Source organism: Myotis brandtii, unplaced genomic scaffold (assembly GCF_000412655.1).
Source record: "Myotis brandtii unplaced genomic scaffold, ASM41265v1 scaffold59, whole genome shotgun sequence".
NCBI lineage: Eukaryota > Metazoa > Chordata > Mammalia > Chiroptera > Vespertilionidae > Myotis > Myotis brandtii.
In genome coordinates, this window is record NW_005370223.1 from 6,772,912 (window position 1) to 6,792,691 (window position 19,780).

Genomic DNA, 19,780 nt, shown 5'->3' on the forward strand with positions numbered 1-19,780 from the left:
TATCTTTGGGTGAAGATTAAAAAAAATAAAATAAAATTGCAAACCGCTATCCCATAGTACGAAGTTTAAGGACCCTTGAACAAATGAAAATTGCTGATTACATTATTATGTTTATTAATTATTCGTTAATGTTAATCAATTTTTAAAAGTTTGGTTTATATATTTATAAAATTTGATATCCATTTTGGTAGTAGTTTTTGGATCCTGTTTACCTTTATTCAATTATAAAGGAAAAAGCTCCTTAAATTTTAAAGTAAAAAAATGAACATTCCAACTTGTTTTAATGTTGGGACACAGAAAAGCTTTGGATTATCATGTAAAATTAGGAGAATTAAGTTAAAGAGAACCTTAGCACAGGGTAGCTGAGCTCACCTTAAGTCTGACACTAGTTACTAAAGTTATCTTGGTTTATTTCCTCTAGCTGGGAAGTGTGGTAAAAATTCTACAACAGTGTATATAGTATTACGGGGTCGTAATTTACAACAGTATAGTATACAGTAGTATGGGATCAGTGTAGGGTAGAATTAGAGGGGATCTTAGTTTTTAGTCTGAATCTTTCATCTTATAGAGAAGGGAAAACAGAAGCTCCGTGGAGGGATATTTTTGTCATTCATGCATTTGTATGAATGGGTTCAGCCTGAGTGGTTCTGTTGAAATAGATAAAATGGTTGAAATAGATCATTGTGGCTTGAAGAAATGTTCATCATCGAATAAGCTTAAATAACTACTGCACGTGACTGGTTGGAATGACATGAGACTCTGAATATTGTAATAGGATGCGGAGTGTGTCTTTTCCTGTTGCTTTTGGAAATAGAGACTGGAGCTTAATGTGAGCAAAAACCGTTAAGCAAAAGTCCTGACAGTAACTGGGACCCAACACTTCTTTCTAAAGCAAGAAACGGGTAGCTACCTCAGCTGTCACCTTTAGGGGATCTTCACTTTCTGTAGCATGAAAGAGGGCTGGGGAAAGGGAAGAAGGAGCCTAGTGGGGAGTACAGTGGCCTTCCCCTCCTTTTTCTATCCCATTGGGAAGGAATATTCTATTCTCTTTAAAAAAAAACCACACAAAACAACCCAAGGGAATCTTTGAGCTACTTGTAGTGATCAGAGGTTATGACAGGAAGGGGATGACGGCATCCTGTTCCAGGTTAGTCGCCTATTTAGTTGGTAGAATTACTGATCTATCCATCCTTATGCCTATTTCAACAGAGGGAAAGATACTTGAAAGAGAGGGGCAGTAGGGATGCATGTTTAGAGCAGCCTGCATTTCCATGTGTGGGGTGGGCTGTGTAAGTCTATTAGTCATAATTGCAAGGTTATAGAGCAGTAACAAGCAACTCTAAAATCTCAATGCTTAACCTACAGAACTTGAACAAGAAAGTTTCCTCTTGCTCTCGTAGAGTGTGGGATCGTGTGATACTGTGGGTAAGGGTGACGGACTCGCCAGAGCAGTGCTGCCCATGTGTTTCAGCGACAGCAGCGCTCCATCCTGCAGCTGCACTGCCCAGCACGTGTGGGCGGAGGAGGAGAGACTGGAGATTTGGGCAGGGGCTGTTCACTGCCTCGGCTCAGAAATGATAGGCTCCCCTTCAGAGCTCGTCGGGTGGGATTGATCTCTTGGCTTCTCCCAACTGGAAGGGGGATGAGAAGCTCAGTGCTCTGTGTGCCCAGAGGGGAAGGAAATTTGATATCACAGGACCCTAGCAGTATCTACCACAATGAATTTTCTACAGGTCAAGCTGACATCGTTGAAGGTGGCTATCCTTGAGCTGTTCTAGATGTCTAGATGGGAAGGTACATTCAACAGAACTTCGTCGAATGCAGTGATTGGAGAAAAATAGTAACATTTTAATATTTATTCCCTGGCGAGCTGAGGCAGCTCACTAAACTGCACGCGGAGACGCATGGAGTGTTTTAACTAAGAGTACAGGTTCGGGAGTAAAACAAACTGGGCTCTGCCATTCCCTTATTTTCTTTTACTTAAGCTAAGTTTTACTTTCCTTATTTGTGCAAAGGGAATTACAGTAGAACATTCTTCATAGAGTTGTTTGCGAGAGGTAAAAGAGAGAGAGTAAATCACCATGCATGCTATTTAGTAGAGAGTCAGGATTCAATAAATGTTAATGGCTGCTGTTTTTGTTAGGCAGTTAGGGCCTTAGAGAAAGGGTGCATAAGGATTAAACTAAGGATAAAGAAAAAGATGTGGGAAAATATGCCTGAAAAATATTTTTAAATTTAATATTTCTCCTGAGTTCAAGTAAACTTGCTTTTTATACTGTGTGGCCTCTGCATTCCCAGTAAGCAGAAATACCCCAAAATAATGCCTTTCGTCATTGAGCACTTGCTGTGTGTCCCACCTTGTGTTAAGCACTGAACACTCAATTTTTATTTCATTTCTTATTCCCTTAATAGATCAGGAAACTGTGGTTACACAGCTACTAATCACAGAGCTAGATTTAAAACTTACCCTGCCAATGTTTTGTTAAAGTGGTGATCAGGTTTTTATTCTTTATAAGCAGCTATGACTATAATGCAGTTCCATTATGACAGAAGACATAAGAAAACGATGTAACTTACATAACTTCCCATGTATAATCATTATTAATTAGGCATATAGGTTAAGGCCTTAACTGCAAGTACTTACTTTTTTAAAACCCAAATGCATTATTTTATACTTGTTAGTTTTCCCAGCTATTTAATTGGCTCTAAGATGGACGGTTTCCCTGTATCGTGTACCTTTCATGTACGAGGAGTGTTCACATATAGCACAGTGTTTAAGAGCAGAAGCCTGGGAGCCTGAAGACCACTGTTGATGTCCTCCAGACAAAGACAACTAGGAACACATCTCTAGTCAAACAAAGTTGGGTTTTATTACTTTTTTAGAACAAGGGAGTTCACATACCTTGTGAAATTGTGTAGTATCTCAGCAAGAAGGGATGAAGGGAAGCTTGCAATAAGATTTAGGTAGGTATTAGGTAATTTGGGGAAGGATTGAAAGAAATGGGAATCTGTGTTGAGTTGAATGCTGTTAGAAAGCAGGGCAATTTGAGTATCTTCATATTTACCTAGGAGGTGGGAAGAATGGAAGTGTTAGAGTTGTTACTAGAGAAGAAGCAACAATCACTTTTGCAGCTGGGGAGGGGAATGATCGGTCATTTTGGTTGCAGTTCCTTTGCTTTTATCTCTGTTTAGACTTGATGATGGAGTAGTATTGCTTTTGCCTTGTTCCATAATGGTCACAGAGAGTCCTTGTCTGGTGTTGATATTCTGTAAAATTGTTTACATTTGTCAGGGGCATATCAGAGCATAACTGGGCCATCCACAAGCTGATAGCTGTGAGGGTAGCTTTATATTCCTCCTCTGTCATTTTCCAGCTGTGTAATTTAAGCAAGGTAAATAAATTTGGACTCAGATTACACATCTGAAAAATGAGGATGGTGATAACAATACCTACTTTATAGGATTATTTTGAAAGATGAACGAGTGGATACATATTAAATGCCTAGAATACTACCTGGTAAATAGTCATCCTCAGTTTAGCTAAAGGACGACCACTACCACCACAATGATAATAGTAATAACAATAAAGCAATAGTTCATAATATTCTTTATTACACACATGTATTGAAGCACTTATATCCACTATAGAAATATAATCCAAATAGACAAAGGTGCTCATGTTGGCTTCTCTTTTGTTCAGTGATGGAGAAACATGGCCAGATTCTTACTGTTCAGTATCATTTATGAAATATTGGACAAGAGAACATATATTTTCCTAAAAACCTGTTTCTTTTCCTATATTCTACATATTATTCATTTAGTCCTTCAAGAAAAAAAAGTAGTCAACTTTTGTTTTGTTCTTTTTCCTTAGCACCTGTATCTACTCTGTCAGAAAATTTCACAGATTTAACCTCCTAAATATATTTTATTTCCTCCCACTGCCTTAGTTAAGGACTTCATAATTTCTTACCAGGATCATTGGAATAAACCAGTTATTCTTCCTACAACTACACTAACTCCTGCTCCTTGGGTTAGTCAGCAGACTATTGCATGAATTAACTTGCTACTACAAAACATCCGATGACCTCCCCTTTGTCTATCGGATATAAGTCCAAAATGGTTAGCATGGTACATGAGCCCTTTCTAAATTTTGACCCAACTTTCATTTCTGGCCTCTCCTACTTCTGAGTTTGATCCTGATTTTCTGTTTCTACTTTATTGTTTTCTGTATTTTATTTTATGCCATTTGAAATATTTCTTAAAAGGATTATGATGTAAATAATTCTAATAAATGAAATAATGTAAAAAGGGATTTTGTATAACATAAAAGTCTAGAAAAATGAGAACAGTTTTTTATGGATACCTCAAAGTGTAGATTCAGTTATATAATCTAGTGCCATCTAGTGGTAACTGCTTTCAGTTTTCTCTATGTGACTGACTCACTGGGGAACTTGAAATGCACAGTTTGACATCCTCTTTCCCTGCCTGCTGTCATCACTGACCATTGGATCTTTGAAAATCAAGGTTTTTTAAGCTCTAAAATGTTCTGATTTTATAAATACACTTAAACTCTGTCACAACATGCAACTCAAACAAAAGAATGTAGGATCTGGGGTGGAATGCCATATTCAAAGAATTGCAAGATTTTTCATGCGTCATTAAATTAAAACTTGAGGAGTTTTGTTTTCCTATTTTTAGTTCTTTTGGAAAGTATCATTAACTCTACAGCTGTCAGTGATAGCTGTTTAACTAATCATTGCACTCTCTTCAGGCTCTAGGTTAGCTGAGCAGTGTGGTAGAAGCAATTGTATGCTGGTAAATATTTAACAACTAGAGGCCTGGTGCATGAATTTGTGCACCAGTGGGGACCCTGGCCTGCAGGATCAGGCCAAAACCGGCTCTCCAACATCCCCTTAGGGGTCCTGGATTGCGAGAGGGCACAGGCCAGGCCAAGGGACCTCACTGGTGCCTGATTGGGGCCAGAGAGGAATGTGGGAGGTTGGCCAGCTGGGGAGGGACTGCGGGAGGGCTCCAGGGCATGTCCTGCCCTTCTCGCTCAGTCCTGATCAGCCGGACCCCAGCAGCAAGCTAACCGGTCGGAGTGTCTGCCCCCTGGTAGTCAGTGCACGTCATAGTGCCTGGTCGACTGTCTGCCCCCTGGTGATCAGTGCACGTCATAGCGAGCGGTTGAGTGGCCTTAGCATATCATTAGCATATTACACTTTGATTGGTTGACCAGTTGACCAGATGACTGGATACTTTGCATATTAGGCTTTTATTATATAGGATCACTTCTCCAAAGGGGGAAAAGCCCTGATTTGTAGGATTTGCAAATATTCATGATGTAAATATTTCCAACATGGCTGGTTTAAAGCCATGAGTGTGACATCACTGAACACAGAGTTAGGAGGAGATAGATGCTGACAGTAGCCTGTCTCTTGGCTCCAGAGCACCACTGGATAAGGAATAGTGTAATCCATGTTAAACTATTCTGCTTCTTTCATTTGAAATCATTCTCCCCTTTACTTATTATACTTTATTTTTCAACATGCATGTATTTTCTATTTCCAGACCTTGTTCACCTATGGTGGCCTTTTATTTACTTGTTTATTTTCTATAGAAATAGCAGCCAGGTTACAAGTCTCTCTCTGGCCTCACCATTGCCTTCGGCTATCTATAGCAATACATGTGTGATTATGTATCTCATAACCACAATGGTTTAAAAAAGAAGGAGTGTATGTTTTTCTTATGTAAAACCTAATCTGGAGATAGACAGTTCAAGGATGATACAACTGCCCAAGGAAGTCCACAGAGATGGACGCTCTTTGTTAGCTTACTGTCCTGCTACCTGCAGTGTGTGGCTTTCAGAGTCATTGTTAAAAGAGGCTGTTGAGTTATAGGCAGCAGGACCACATTCCAGTCAAAAAGGAGGAGGGCCAAAGTATGAAAAGTGTATGCCAGCTGAGTTTATCTCTTCTCATTAGCAAGAAATAGCTTTTGTGGAAGCTGTACCTGGTAAACTTCTACCTAAATCTCATTGGTCTGAACTATGTCACATGGCCACCCCCAACCACAAGATAGCCTGGGAAATAAAGTGTTTTAGGATGGGCACACTGTTCCCCTGAATAAATTTAGGATTCTATTTGTAAGAAAGGAAAGAGATTGGATATCAGGAGGCAACCAATAATGTCTGCTACATTCTCTTTTGCCTTTGGTCGTGGTTCAATTCTATGAATTCTAGAAAGCTGTAATTCCTTATTACAATCCCATCAATTTATAGTTTAAGCAAAGTGTTACTTTGAATGCTCAATTCTCAATTCCTGTGTTCACGAGAGCTCTTCAACTTAACACAATTCTAGACTTTGATGTTCTAGGGCAGTGGTTCTCAACCTTCCTAATGCCGCTACCCTTTAATACAGTTCCTCATGTGGTGGTGACCCCCAACCATAAAATTATTTTCGTTGCTACTTCATAACTATAATTTTGCTACTGTTATGAATCATCATGTAAATATCTGATATGCAGGATGTATTTTCATTGTTACAAATTGAACATAATTAAAGCATAGTGATTAATCACAAAAACAATATGTAATTATATATGTGTTTTCCGATGGTCTTAGGCGACCCCTGTGAAAGGGTCGTTCGACCCCCAAAGGGGTCGCGACCCACAGGTTGAGAACCGCTGCTCTAGGGTTTGGATAGGAGCTCCTCCTTCCTTACTCCTGTGTTTCCTCCATGTGGAGAGAGCCGCACGGAAATAATATTCCTGGCTTCCCTGCACTCCCTGCTCTACTGCACCCTTGGGGACAAGGAAGTGAACATAAGTAGTAATTTCTTTTTCTTTCCTCTTTCTCTTGAGAACAGGCTGCTCCCCATTTCTTGCCTTGCATTTTACAGGGACAGGCTATAAAATAGTCTTAGTCCAGTGTTATCTGTGCCTGGATAGGAGTGTTTGTATGATTATGAGGCTTGGTTATAGGATGCTCACTTCTACATAGATAGAGGACAATTCTCTAATTTCACTTTTATCAGTAATAGAGGTGGTATTCCATGGGTCATCTATCTTTTCTCTCTATTTTCAAATTAGCTCAGCAGTAGGGCGGGGGATAGTTTAATGCAAATTACTTTTATTTTTTAAAAATATGTTTTTATTGACTTCAGAGAGGAAAGGAGAGAGAGAAACATCGGTGATGAGAATCATCAGTCGGCTGTCTCCTGCACGCCCCCCTACTGGGGATTGAGCTCGAAACTGGGCATGAAGTGCCCTGACCAGGAGTCAAACTCTGACCTCCTGGTTCATAGGTGCACATGCACCCAATCACCGAGCCACACCAGCCCAGCTAATGCAAATTACTTTTAAAAAGCAGTGTGTTGATGTTGCTTGAGACATGTTGATTGTGATTTGTTTTTAGCACTTTCTGGCCTTAAATGGAACAAGCCATAATTATTACATGAAATTTAATGCTAAACATGTAATCTTATGATTTTTGATCTCAGAAAACGTTTTGATCTTGTAAAATTACTGTTTTTAATGTAAAAATGGAAATACTTTAACGAAGCGGTGACTATGGAGTACGTAAGGGTCCCAGCGTTCTTACTTTTCAGTGTGCGTGGACACAGAGTTCACGAACTCGTGACAGCTGATGAGGAAGTTTCCTGTGACTTTAGAGTCTGTGTCGCAGACTCTCTGTTAGTCAAGAAGACTCCAGGTGCAAGGAATAGAAAACCCAGCTGAAACCGGCTTAACACATAAAGGGAATTGATTGGTTTACTTGATTGAGAACTCGAGAGGTACATGTTGAATCAGGTGAGGATTGATCCTGAATTTCATATAACATGGACCTAATTTCTTTCTATGTTCAGTTCTCACTAAGTGGATTTTTACTCCATTTTGGGAGGATTCCTCCAACTCATGACCCTAAATTGACTTCTGGTAGCTCTGAGGTCGCCTGAATCCTCACTGCTAACACAGGGAGTCTGGGCCTCGGCACCGTCAGACAGATGTCTGTCTGTAGGAGTCACTGTGACGGGCCCAGCTTTGCTCATTGTGGTAGTTACTACGCAGGGACGTACTCAATTCAATCCAAACTACAAAGCTGAGGATGGAGGAGCCATTCCTTCTCTTTCAAGAAAGAAGGAAGACAGATGGTAGAGGGCCAAACAACAGATATTCCTTACAGTTCTTTCCAAAATACATGTTCTATTTTCTTCATTCAGAAGACTTTAAGTAATCCAAAAATTCACCTATTTTTAGCCTGTTACATAACACATTTTTAGAGAATAGGCATAAATTAAAGGTTAAGCAATTAAGTTCACAATGTGATATTATTTTCTATCAGGTATTTTTAAGACTGCTGAAGAAACTTTGCTATAAAAGTGGTAAAAAGGAATAATTTTTTTTTTGGGGGGGAAAGGATTTATATTAAAAAACATGGATACATTAAAAAAAAAGTCCTAACTGCAGCGTCTAATCTGGGCATCTCATCATCCTCAATGTCTCAAACAAGCCTCTTCATTGACATCCCTCTTGCAATGTGGTGTTTAAAAGAGAACATCGTGTTTCAAAAGCACTTGGTGAAATTTAACAGCCTTCTTTAACAAAGCTCAGCCCGCCAGTGTCTTCCAGACATTATGGTTCTACTCGTTTGGGGCCTTACTTCAGTAAGCATCACTGTTGTTGTTTTTTTAAACAAAAGAGTGTGTGGTCTCACTCATATGTGGAATCTAATGAACAAAATAAACTGATGAACAAAATAGATCCAGAGACATAGAAGCATGGAACAGACTGATGAATCTCAGAGGGAAGGTGAAGGTGGGTGGGGAGAGATTAACCAAAATATTTATACGCATATATGCATAACCCGTGGACACAGACAATAGTGTGGTGAAGGCCTGGGGGTGTGTGGGTGGAAGGGGTCAGTGTAGAAGGAAAAGGGGCATCTGTAATACTTTTCAACAATAAAGATAAATTTTAAAAAAGAGTGTGGGGAACACGCTATTAAGAGGTTTCAAGAACAGAACAGGTTCTTAAAAAGGAGGTGTTTTATGGAAGTTTTGCTCTCTGGGGGGCAATGCTATTTTCTCTACCTCGGTAAATCATTCTTAAAATGCCCATCATGTTTTAATGTTTTTATGTGTGTAGGGTTCGGGGCAGACTTTCTGAGAGTGGGAATGAAGTGAAAACAGTGACACCCCAAGATATTAGTGTGTGTATACCACTTTTGAAAACAGTCACTTTTGAAGACAGTCTGCTAATGAGTCCATTTTATAGTATTTTACTGGACTGGAAGTATAAATAATCAAAGGTGCCTGTCTTGAAGAGAATACACTGCAGCCAGTGGGGCTGACTGATGCCTCATTGAAGCAGTGTGACGTTGGTGGAGGGAGCTAAGGAGCACCCGCATATCACACTGGCACGCAGATGGCAGGCGCTGTTTTCTCTGCCTGAGAAAGAACATTCTGGAAGATATGTTGGGTTTCTTTAATTGATTTAATTGAGCCAGATAGGAATTGCAGATTATGTAGAACCAATTTATGTCAGTTTCTTCAGCTTTCTTGCCTACAATGGATATGTAGAGCGAGTGAAAAACTGTTGTGATGTTAAACCACTGAGAGATTTGGGAGTTGTTACTGCACCATAGTATACTTTCTCCTAATATAGAAAATGAAGGTACAGAAGCGTCATGTGACTCACCCAAAGTCACCAAAAGGGGAAGAGTAGAGCTATGAACAAGATTTACACAATGCCAGCTTCCAGATTACACAAAGTTCTTATCACAAAACTGGCCCTCAATTAATGTTTTATCTGTTATTACTAATAATGGTAATATATATTTTCATTACATTTTTGATATTTGAGCCAAGGTTTTCAAATATATAAAATATATGTTTATTTTATGTGTGTGTATATATATATAATGTTATGTGTGTACTTATTGGCACATAAACATATAGAAGGAGGTACACAGGAAAATATCTATTGCCACAAATACTGGTATAATGAAGATTCCAACTTTTAAATGAAATATCTTTTGTATGTTTTTTGTTTTGTCATGGTAGTTGCTCCAAACAGTACTGTATTGATTTGTTACCATGAATTCTCTTCCAAGAAAAATCTTGTTTAGCAAGTGCTTTCTTTGCACCTGTCACTCTCGGAAATAATTTGATTGAGTTGTATTCTCATGCAGGTTAGTGACAGGCTAATGGACAGAGCTGCAGCTCTATTTTTCAAAGATTCTTGCTGTTCTGTTACTAAGAAGCAGCTTTCCTTTAACTCTTCATCTCTCCCTATGTCAAGCAATATAGTTTTCTCTACATCTCTGAAAACAACCACTTAAGTTCTCAAATCACTCTTACAAATTAACGGAATAGCACAGGAGAGATTCAGTATTTCAGAGAGTGAAGAGGTTGATATTTTCAAGATTCATGCTTTGAAGGCACATCTTTTGCTTGTTTACTTAAGAGTAGTATTTTGGGTATTTTGTGAGTTTATTTGTCTTGGTATACTACAAATAAGAAAAATAAGTAGTGTGAGTTTTGGCTAATACTGTAATGTTGTTTCTGAAATTTCTGGACTTACAAGCTTGGAAGAATCAAAATCTTCTGTGGGATTTGTTTTTTCCCCCCAGTTTATTATGAACTATGGGGTGTAAATGGTTGGACTTTATTATTGGTTAACATTCCTATGAAAATGAATTATCTTGAATTTTTATTGCATTTGTGCTTCAAGAATCTACTAAGTCATTTTTAGGAATCCCAGAGGAGAGAAAGGCCTTTATTTGTCCTCACACCTCTCACAGTCTCTCCAAGATCTGTACTTAATTCTAGGAAAATATTCTGTATGGATTCTGCACAGATGGAGGATGATGCTACCACCTATCCCTAGACCCTCGTTTAAATGTGAAATTCAGGAGACCAGAAAACAGTGCAGTACTTTTGCAACTCTCCCCACTCTTCCAACACTGGCCTTTTCTTAGTTTTATTTAAGTTTATTAAAATAGTTAAATATAATTTTCAGAAGTGTAATAGTAACACCTAGATCATTGACTTTAGGTATAAAGGGTATTTGTGGTGTTTCCTTCTTTTCTGTTTTTATTTTCTTTGAATGATTGACTAGAGCAGTGATGGCGAACCTTTTGAGCTCGGCGTGTCAGCATTTTGAAAAACCCTAACTTAACTCTGGTGCCGTGTCACATATTGAATTTTTTTGATATTTGCAATCATAGTAAAACAAAGACTTATATTTTTGATATTTATTTTATATATTTAAATGCCATTTAACAAAGAAAAATCAACCAAAAAAAATGAGTTCATAGGTTCGCCATCACTGGACTAGAGGCATTGAGAGGTTAAATGATAAATTAGAATAAGCAAAGTTTGATTTATACTCAGTGTCTAACCAACTTTTCAGTTTATGAAACACATTTTTTATAAAATTTCTACAGAAACTACTACTTTCTGCCCTCATAACCACTTTGGGGAAAGATTCTCTTGAATAATTGAAAAGAAATTATAGAATAGACCTATTAAACCATCGCCGTCTTTCATTATCAGTATACATTTCATAGGAAAAGCAGTGTAGTAGACTTATCAATAGCAAACACAATGAATTTTGTTATTTTAAAAATACTATCATTCATATAGGAGAACATGGCTTACACATTTCTGAGTCTGTCTGTTTTGAGTATATTGTCTAGAAATGCCTTGGATGTAGGATGCATTTGGCGTCCAGTACTGTGAGGCACTAATCAGCTAAGTACCATAATCCTCCTTACAGGGTACATTCTCCCTTGACCTGGAGCTATATACAGTCACATAGTAACAGCATTAAAGAATAACCTTTTCCTTAACAGGCCCGTTCCTAGAGGATTTTATGACTCCATCCGCGAATGAATGTTGTTTTATGTGTAACTTTTCAGTAATTGGCTTTTGAAATAAAATGATGGTAAGCAAACAGAGACATTCAAATCATCTGATTAAGGATGGCTCCTGTGATTTTGCTAGAGCTAGAAGGATTAAGTGAAAGCACCGCCTGGCCCTGTGTTCATGCATTTTTGTCAACATGATGCTTCGTGCTCGACAGATGTGCATTGGTTGAGCAAAAGGTAAAACTGTAATAATGTGTTAACTATTGTGGTATGTAATAAAAGATAAATCTGTTTTATGGTTTTTGATGAATATAAATGGTTTGATTTGTTAAAAGCTTTTTGTAGGAATTATTGGAATGGACCCTATATATTTCATGTTTTACAGGATCGTATACTTCTTTTAAATCCTTGATTTAATGTGTCTTAACAGCTTCAAGTTTCACCATTTGATTGCAATGTTATGTTTAAACTATATGGTTAGCATGTGTAATTGAATGAATGAGGTATCATTTTAGTGTATTTAGCAGTATCCATGCAGTATAAAACTTTAAAAAAGATGGTCTTTTTTCAGATTATTGATTCTTTAAATGTTGTTTCTATTTTTTCATTTATAAAATGATAGTTTTTAAAATGAGCTCTGTAATAAAGATTATGACTAAGACATTTTCATATACATAGCACTTAACTGTAATAATATAAAATTTGAATTTACAGAAATTACTAATTTTTAATCCTTCACTCTACTTTTAGTGTCCTTATGATTTTGAAAAATTACATAGGTCTTAAAAGTTAAAAACATATGGATATTAAAACTTGTTTCCATTTAATCATTTACTGTCCTTATAAAAGTTTTTATATGCTTACTGGATTATATTTTCAGAAACTTGATTATTTTATAGTATATGTATGGTCAGTATTGATAATATACCGGTGGCATAATAACAGAAACCACATAGACATGTAAATGTTGTAAATATTAAAATAGAAGCTATGGTAAAAATATAATGAATTACTGTACAGTATATGCATTGAGACTGCCTTTGGGAAATTGGGAAAGTGACTTTAATTGGGAAAGAATCTTTTCATTTAGAGTTTCCCCATCAGTCAGTATAATTTTTAGACATGAAATTTTAAAGAGATTAATTGGTAGTTTCTTGCTCAAACTATCTAGTCAAGTGTGAATATATAGCCAGAATATTTAGAAATACATAGATTGATGGTTAGTCCATATTGCAACAATTATAAACAATGAACAGGAATGCTTCTGATAAAAGTCATTATATATGTGATTTATATTTCTATATGTGATTTTCTATAAACTGGTTCCAATTAAGGTGACTATAATATAGTGAAAAAGAAAACGATTCTAACAATCTAGGTTTCAATAAAGAGAAGATGAAAAGGTGTTAGGCTCATATAGAGTGAATATAAATATATACTGATATTGTATTGGTCAGAAATTGGGATTGATAGAATGTATAGGCATAAAAATTAAAGCACTATATAATGTCACAAATACATTTTATTCTAAAGAAAGGCATAATTTTAGATTCTGCCTCTTAATTTTTCATAGTCTTTGAAGGATTAAGGGAGATGTAATATCTTAGATGAGTTCCTCCATTTTTCTGAATTATAATTTATGGGTCAGATATTGTTAAATGCTTCATGATTTTATAAGGAAGTTTAGAAACTATCATTATATTATTTTACCTATAAAATACTTTCCAACTGATAATAATAAATACTAAGGCTTGTTTATAAAGACCAGTAGCGAAGCTAGAGATTAGAGATACAGTAGTTGAATTTTCATCAATTCCTGAAAAATATGTCAAAATAGAATATGCAATAATTCACAATATAGTTGTTAAAAATTGTTTTGACAGGGTATTTTAATATTTTGGAGTAACTAATTTTAGATTCCTTATTGTTTGGTAAGAATATTCTTTAGAATAAAATCTTACCTCCTAGCATACCTTTAATATATTGTAAGGTAACTTAACCATATTTTTAGAAACCTAATTCCATGTTAAGTAACAGTGATAATAGTTTCAGAAATTTCAGAAATTGTCACCACTATTCTATTTTTACTTAAATCCAGTACAAATCCGTATCTACAATATGATTCACGTGTTTTAGGCAAATTTCATAATCTCTAGAATAAAGTGATTGCTGCATTTAATATTGAATTCAATTTATTGAAGGTATGATTTTTAAAAAGCACTTACATGGCTTGCTAAGGACTAATTATTAATATTCTTTTTACTGGAACTGAATTATCTAAGTAAATATTCTTATTTATTAATAAAATGAAATATATTCCTTGTTTTATTAAAGGCTCACTATATTTATATCCTACTTACTTTAAAAAATTCGTGCTAATTCCTCAGGGACTTAAGTGTTCTGTTTTACTTTTTATTCTACTTCTGTCCTATAATAGTAGATGTTAAATATAATACTAGATGTTAAGTATATTACTAGACATCCCTAAGTTGCAAAGAGTTTTTGTTCTAAATGTTTAGTTGTAAAGTGATTGATACTCAAAATATATTTTGCCAAAGAAGTCATTTTATAAACAAGAGTTGGTTTCTGAAGCCCAACCACAAGAGCCAAATTAACATATAATAGAGCTGAGTTACACCACTAATAAAAGTAGTTCCTTCCTTTCACTTGAGGTGCTGTTTACTGCCGGGGCACAAAAAGGGAAAAGAAATAACTAGATCACGGTTGGATTCCTGGTCAGGGTACATGTCCGGGTTGCAGACTCGATCCCCAGTAGAGAGCATGCAGGAGGCAGCCCATCAATGAGTCTCTATCATCATTCATGTTTCTTTCCCTCTCTCACTCTCCCTGCCTCTTCTGAAATCAATAAAAACATATTTTAAAAAATGGGCAGAGGACCCCAAACCCACTTCTCCCAAGAAGACATGCAAATGACCAATAGATATCTGAAAAGATGCTCAACTTCACTAGCTGTTGAGGAAATGCAAACCAGAACTACAATGAGATACCAGTTTTGTAGCTTCTGATTCCTAGATTAAAACCTTTCCTACCTGGAAAACCCAGAGTGACTTCTGTTTTCCATAATGAACCCTCATTGACACATCCACAAAGTGTACTGCAGGTATGGGGGAAAGGGACCCAGGGACACAGAGGAGACTTCAGAGGACAGAGATGATGTTGCTGGGTTACATCCTTCCACATGTATCTTTTCTCTGTTCTTGCTTTCGGGTCAAAAAATACTGTCTGAGAAATTCACAACTGTGCTGTCTAACATTGGTCATCTTTACATTCAAGCGATCCCATAAATTCAAGTGATCCCTCTATTTCATTATCTCCTGTTCATGTCTTCTGACACAGTTTTCATAGCAGTTATTCTAAACCTCTTCTGTCATATTCAGCATCCCGGTTCCATTGCTTCTCATGGCTAGTGGTTGACATTTTCTGAGTTCGTGCCAGAGAAGAGGACAATGTGTATATTTTGTTGACAAAAAGCATTAATACTGAGTGTGACTGCAAGGTCCATCTGGCTGTATCAGTGTGTGTGTGTGTGTGGGGGGGCAGATACAATATATAGTGTCTTTCTCTGAGGCTATAAGGAATATGAGGGGTCAGATGTGACGCTTGAGAAATGTCATCGAGCTGGCCTATCGTCCTAATGAAGGTGGAATAAGAATAGCAGTCCTTTCTGACTTCAGGGGTTTTGTGATGAATAAGTCATTGTTGTTGGTACTTATTTAAATTGCTTATTTCAAGTTAGAGCAGAAAGGAAGGGTTGGAGCTATGATGATAAGAGGAAGACTTAGAGGAACCAATGCTAGAAGTGATTTATATAGGTAGATGAATGAAAAATTATTTTTAAAAAAGTTTATCTTTATTGTTGAAAGTATTACAGATGTCCCCCCTTTTTTCTCCATTGACCCCCTCCATCCCAGTCAGCCCTGCCAGGCCTTCACCACCCTATTGTCTGTGTCCATGGGTTATGCATATATGCTTATAAATTTTTGGTTAATCTCTCCCACCCCCCACCCCCCTATGCCCACCTCTACTCTGAAAATTGTCAGTCTGTTCCATGTTTCTATGTCTCTGGATCTATTTTGTTTGTCAGTTTATTTTGTTCACTAGATTCCACACATGAGTGAGATCATATGATACTTGTTCTCTGACTGGCTTATTTCACTTAGCGACCAACACTTAGCTTTAGTTAGAAAGTATTCAACTCTTGAGCCAAGTCAGTTTGACTTCATTATTTTGTTAAATAATTTTCATACCAAGGTGTCAGAATGGAGAATGGAAGTTGGGATTTTTTTTAAAGTTTCTGAATAACAGTTGGGAGATAGCTGAAGTTGGAGCCAGGCAAGGAAATTAGAGTAAACTGTTTTACATTAGCAGAATTTGATGGTTATCTAAGTTCTGAATAAGTACATTTCATATGTAGTGTATCAGTCTTTTAATAACCACATCAAAAGTATCTTTTAAATTTCCTATTTGAACTAAATATATAGAATGCATATAAGTAAAACTTTTGTTTTGGCATGACTTTGAAATGAAATTTAACAAAGAAGCAAAAAGAACCATTTGAATTTATCCATCAACCTTTCTGTGAATCAGTGAAATGTAGGATTATTTAAACGTTGCTCTTCTCATCATTTTTTTTTCTTTGATTACTTAGGAAAAGAAGTCCATCAGTGTCCAGAGATCAGAATAGAAGATACGACCAACGGGAAGAAAGAGAGGAATATTCACAGTATGCTCCTTCAGATAGCGCAATGCCTAGGTCTCCATCAGATTATGCTGACAGGCGGTCTCACCGCGAACCTCAGTTTTATGAAGAATCTGATCACATAAATTACAGGGACCCCAATAGGAGAAGTCATAGGCATTCCAAAGAATATATTGTCGATGATGAGGACGTGGAAAGCAGAGATGAGTATGAGAGACAGAGGAGAGAGGAGGAATACCAGGCACGCTATCGCAGTGATCCCAATTTGGCCCGTTATCCAGTCAAGCCACAGCCCTATGAGGAACAAATGCGTATCCATGCCGAAGTGTCCAGAGCACGGCACGAGAGAAGACATAGCGATGTCTCTTTGGCAAATGCCGAACTGGAAGAATCCAGGATTTCTATGCTAAGGATGGAGCGGCCATCAAGGCAGAGATCTATATCTGAACGTAGAGCTGCCATGGAAAATCAGCGATCCTATTCCATGGAAAGAACTCGAGAGGCACAGGGGCCAAGTCCATATCCACAAAGGACCACAAACCATAGCCCTCCTACCCCCCGGAGGAGTCCAATACCCATTGATCGACAAGACATGAGGCGGACGGACTCCCTCAGGAAGCAACCCCACTTAGACCCTAGCTCCGCTGTGAGGAAAACGAAACGGGAAAAAATGGAAACGATGCTCAGGAATGATTCTCTCAGTTCCGACCAGTCAGAGTCGGTGAGGCCGCCACCACCAAAGCCTCACAAATCCAAGAAAGGAGGTAAAATGCGCCAGGTGTCACTGAGCAGCTCGGAGGAGGAACTCGCTTCCACACCCGAGTACACAAGTTGTGATGATGTTGAGATTGAAAGTGAGAGTGTCAGCGAGAAAGGTAAGCTGCCCCATTGTGACCACACAGCTCCCTGCAGTTGATTAGATAAGAGTTCTTTGTTCTAGGTTGTACTTGGGAGTGGACATTTAAAAGTTAGATATTCCTACTTTTATTTAAAAAGTGTTTTAATGGTGTTGGTCACGTGAAGAAAATTTCCAGTTATAAAATGTGAACATCCTCTGTAGGTCTGTTGATTTTTAAAACTGTTTTTGTTTGTTTTGTTTGTTTTTTGCTTTGTTTCTGAAAATTTTCTTAACGCTACTTGATGGCATATTTTTATCTATTAGCTGCATAACCTCTTCTGTGTTTCCTTTTAAAAGTAACAATATGTTTACTAGAGAACATCTGAAAAATTCCTCAGAATGTAAAGAGTGAAATACAAGTTATCCATAATCCTGTTCCCCAAATGTAACCATTATTAACATTTCGTTGTATTTCTTCCCTTTTTCCTATGTATGTGTTAGGATTTTTTTTTTCAATTGATATCATATCACTCGCTTTTCTCAAGCCATTAGATATTCTTCAGAAATATGTTTTAAATGGCTGCACTAATATTCTATCGTAAGGATATACCACAAACTAACTATTCCTTTATTTTGGGGCATTGCAGTTGCTTCCAGTTGTTATTATAAATGATATTATAATGGTTATCTTTATGCATAATTTTTGCCTATATCTCTTAGTATTTCACAAATACATGTTTGTGCTTTGATTTTTTTAAGCCTTTACTTCAGATGAACATCCTGCTTCCCAAAAAGGTTATAACACTCTATATTCCTGTCATATGCTTTCATCATCAAATAGGCTTGAGCTTTTGGGCTAGATGCACCATATCTTTGCTATTTGAATACACCACAAAAAATGCTATCTCATTTTAATTTGAATTGGATTGTGCGGTTGAATATTTTGTATGTAAATTGATGTTTGATATCTTCTATGAATTATCATTCCGTTTATTTCTTCTGCCCATGTTCCTATTGGGTATTAATTTGTTTTTGTCTTATTGATTTTATAAGAGTTTTTTATTTGCTCATTTAACTGTCATCTGTTCCAAATGCATTTCACATTTTGATGTTTACCTACTCATTTTCTTTGGTCATTGGGAAATATTGAACATAATATAGTTAAGTCTTTATATTCTTTGTTGGTTTTTTTTTCTATTCCTTTTATCTCCAGAAAATCTTTATTCATCCCCAAATTAGTTGAACATTTAACTCTAATTTCTCATGATTTTATTATTAATTTTAAAAATTTTAAACTTCTTAATCTTTCTTTAATTTATTTTGGTGTATGCCAAAACACACCAGGTAGGTGAGTATCTAACGTGAATCCCTTGTACCGTCCTCCCCCACCTCCACACACACAATTTTCTAACACTGTTGGAGGAATAATTGATTTCATGTTTATAAGAATGAATGGAGATCAATAAAGGAATTCAAGAAGGCAGCTGGATGTGAAATTAATATTGTATGAAAAATAATTAGGAAATATAAATGAAGAGGAGTTTACATTCTGAACTAAAAACAGAAAATGTGATTTAAAATAAATAATAAGACATGAGGAGGGCCGACATGAAGAAAGCTATAAAACTTGACTGGGTAACATACAGGAAGAGATTCACTTCATGTTCCTAATTGGGGAGGCCCACTACTCTAAAGATGCATATTCCTTTCAGATTATCTCTTGGGGTCAATAACACTTTAGTCATAATGTTATTTAGTTCATTGAACTATCCTATTTCTAAAGTTATACTGGGAGGTGTAGAGGAGGAAGAACTTAACTCTTTCACCACCTCTGCATCTAGGTTCATTGCTGGGGTCCTATAAATTAGACTGACAAAAGACAGATTAACAAGAGAAAAACAAATTTGTTATCATGTGCATTGCACACATATATAGGAGCACTCAGCCAGGAGAAACTCAAAGGGATGTTTGGAATTTGGGCTTATATAACACAAGAACAATACATTTTTAAAGACAGGACAGGACAAAAGAAAAGGACTTTCAGCTTCTAGGGGTGACAAATTGTAGGAACTAATTGAAGAGAAGGGCTAATTTTAGCAAGGTTTGTTATGTTGACTCCTGTGGTGCTTATTAGGTCAGGAATTATATCCAGTGGTTAACTTCTGTCCTCCTGTTAGAGAAGGGGGAGGGATCACCTTTCCAAATACATGTCCTGCTTTTAGGCAGATAGGGAGAGGGCAGGGAACTTTGCTTGTATCTGCTTCTCCTCCCTCCAGGCCTTCACCACCCTATTGTCTGTGTCCATGGGTTACGCATATATGTATACAAGTTCTTTGGTTGATCTCTTCCCCCC

At 37.0% G+C, this 19,780-nt stretch overlaps 1 protein-coding gene across 11 annotated transcripts in view; it reads left to right on the plus strand.

Moving 5' to 3' along the window:
* Window positions 1–19,780, plus strand: part of RIMS2 (regulating synaptic membrane exocytosis 2) — a 304,062-nt gene that overhangs the window by 78,781 nt on the left and 205,501 nt on the right. For all 11 annotated transcript variants that reach the window (XM_005879299.2, XM_014550249.1, XM_014550250.1 and 8 more), the window contains one exon: window positions 16,539–17,464. In XM_005879299.2, coding sequence (XP_005879361.2) covers window positions 16,539–17,464 — 926 coding nt within the window. The remainder of the gene's footprint in view (window positions 1–16,538; window positions 17,465–19,780) is intronic.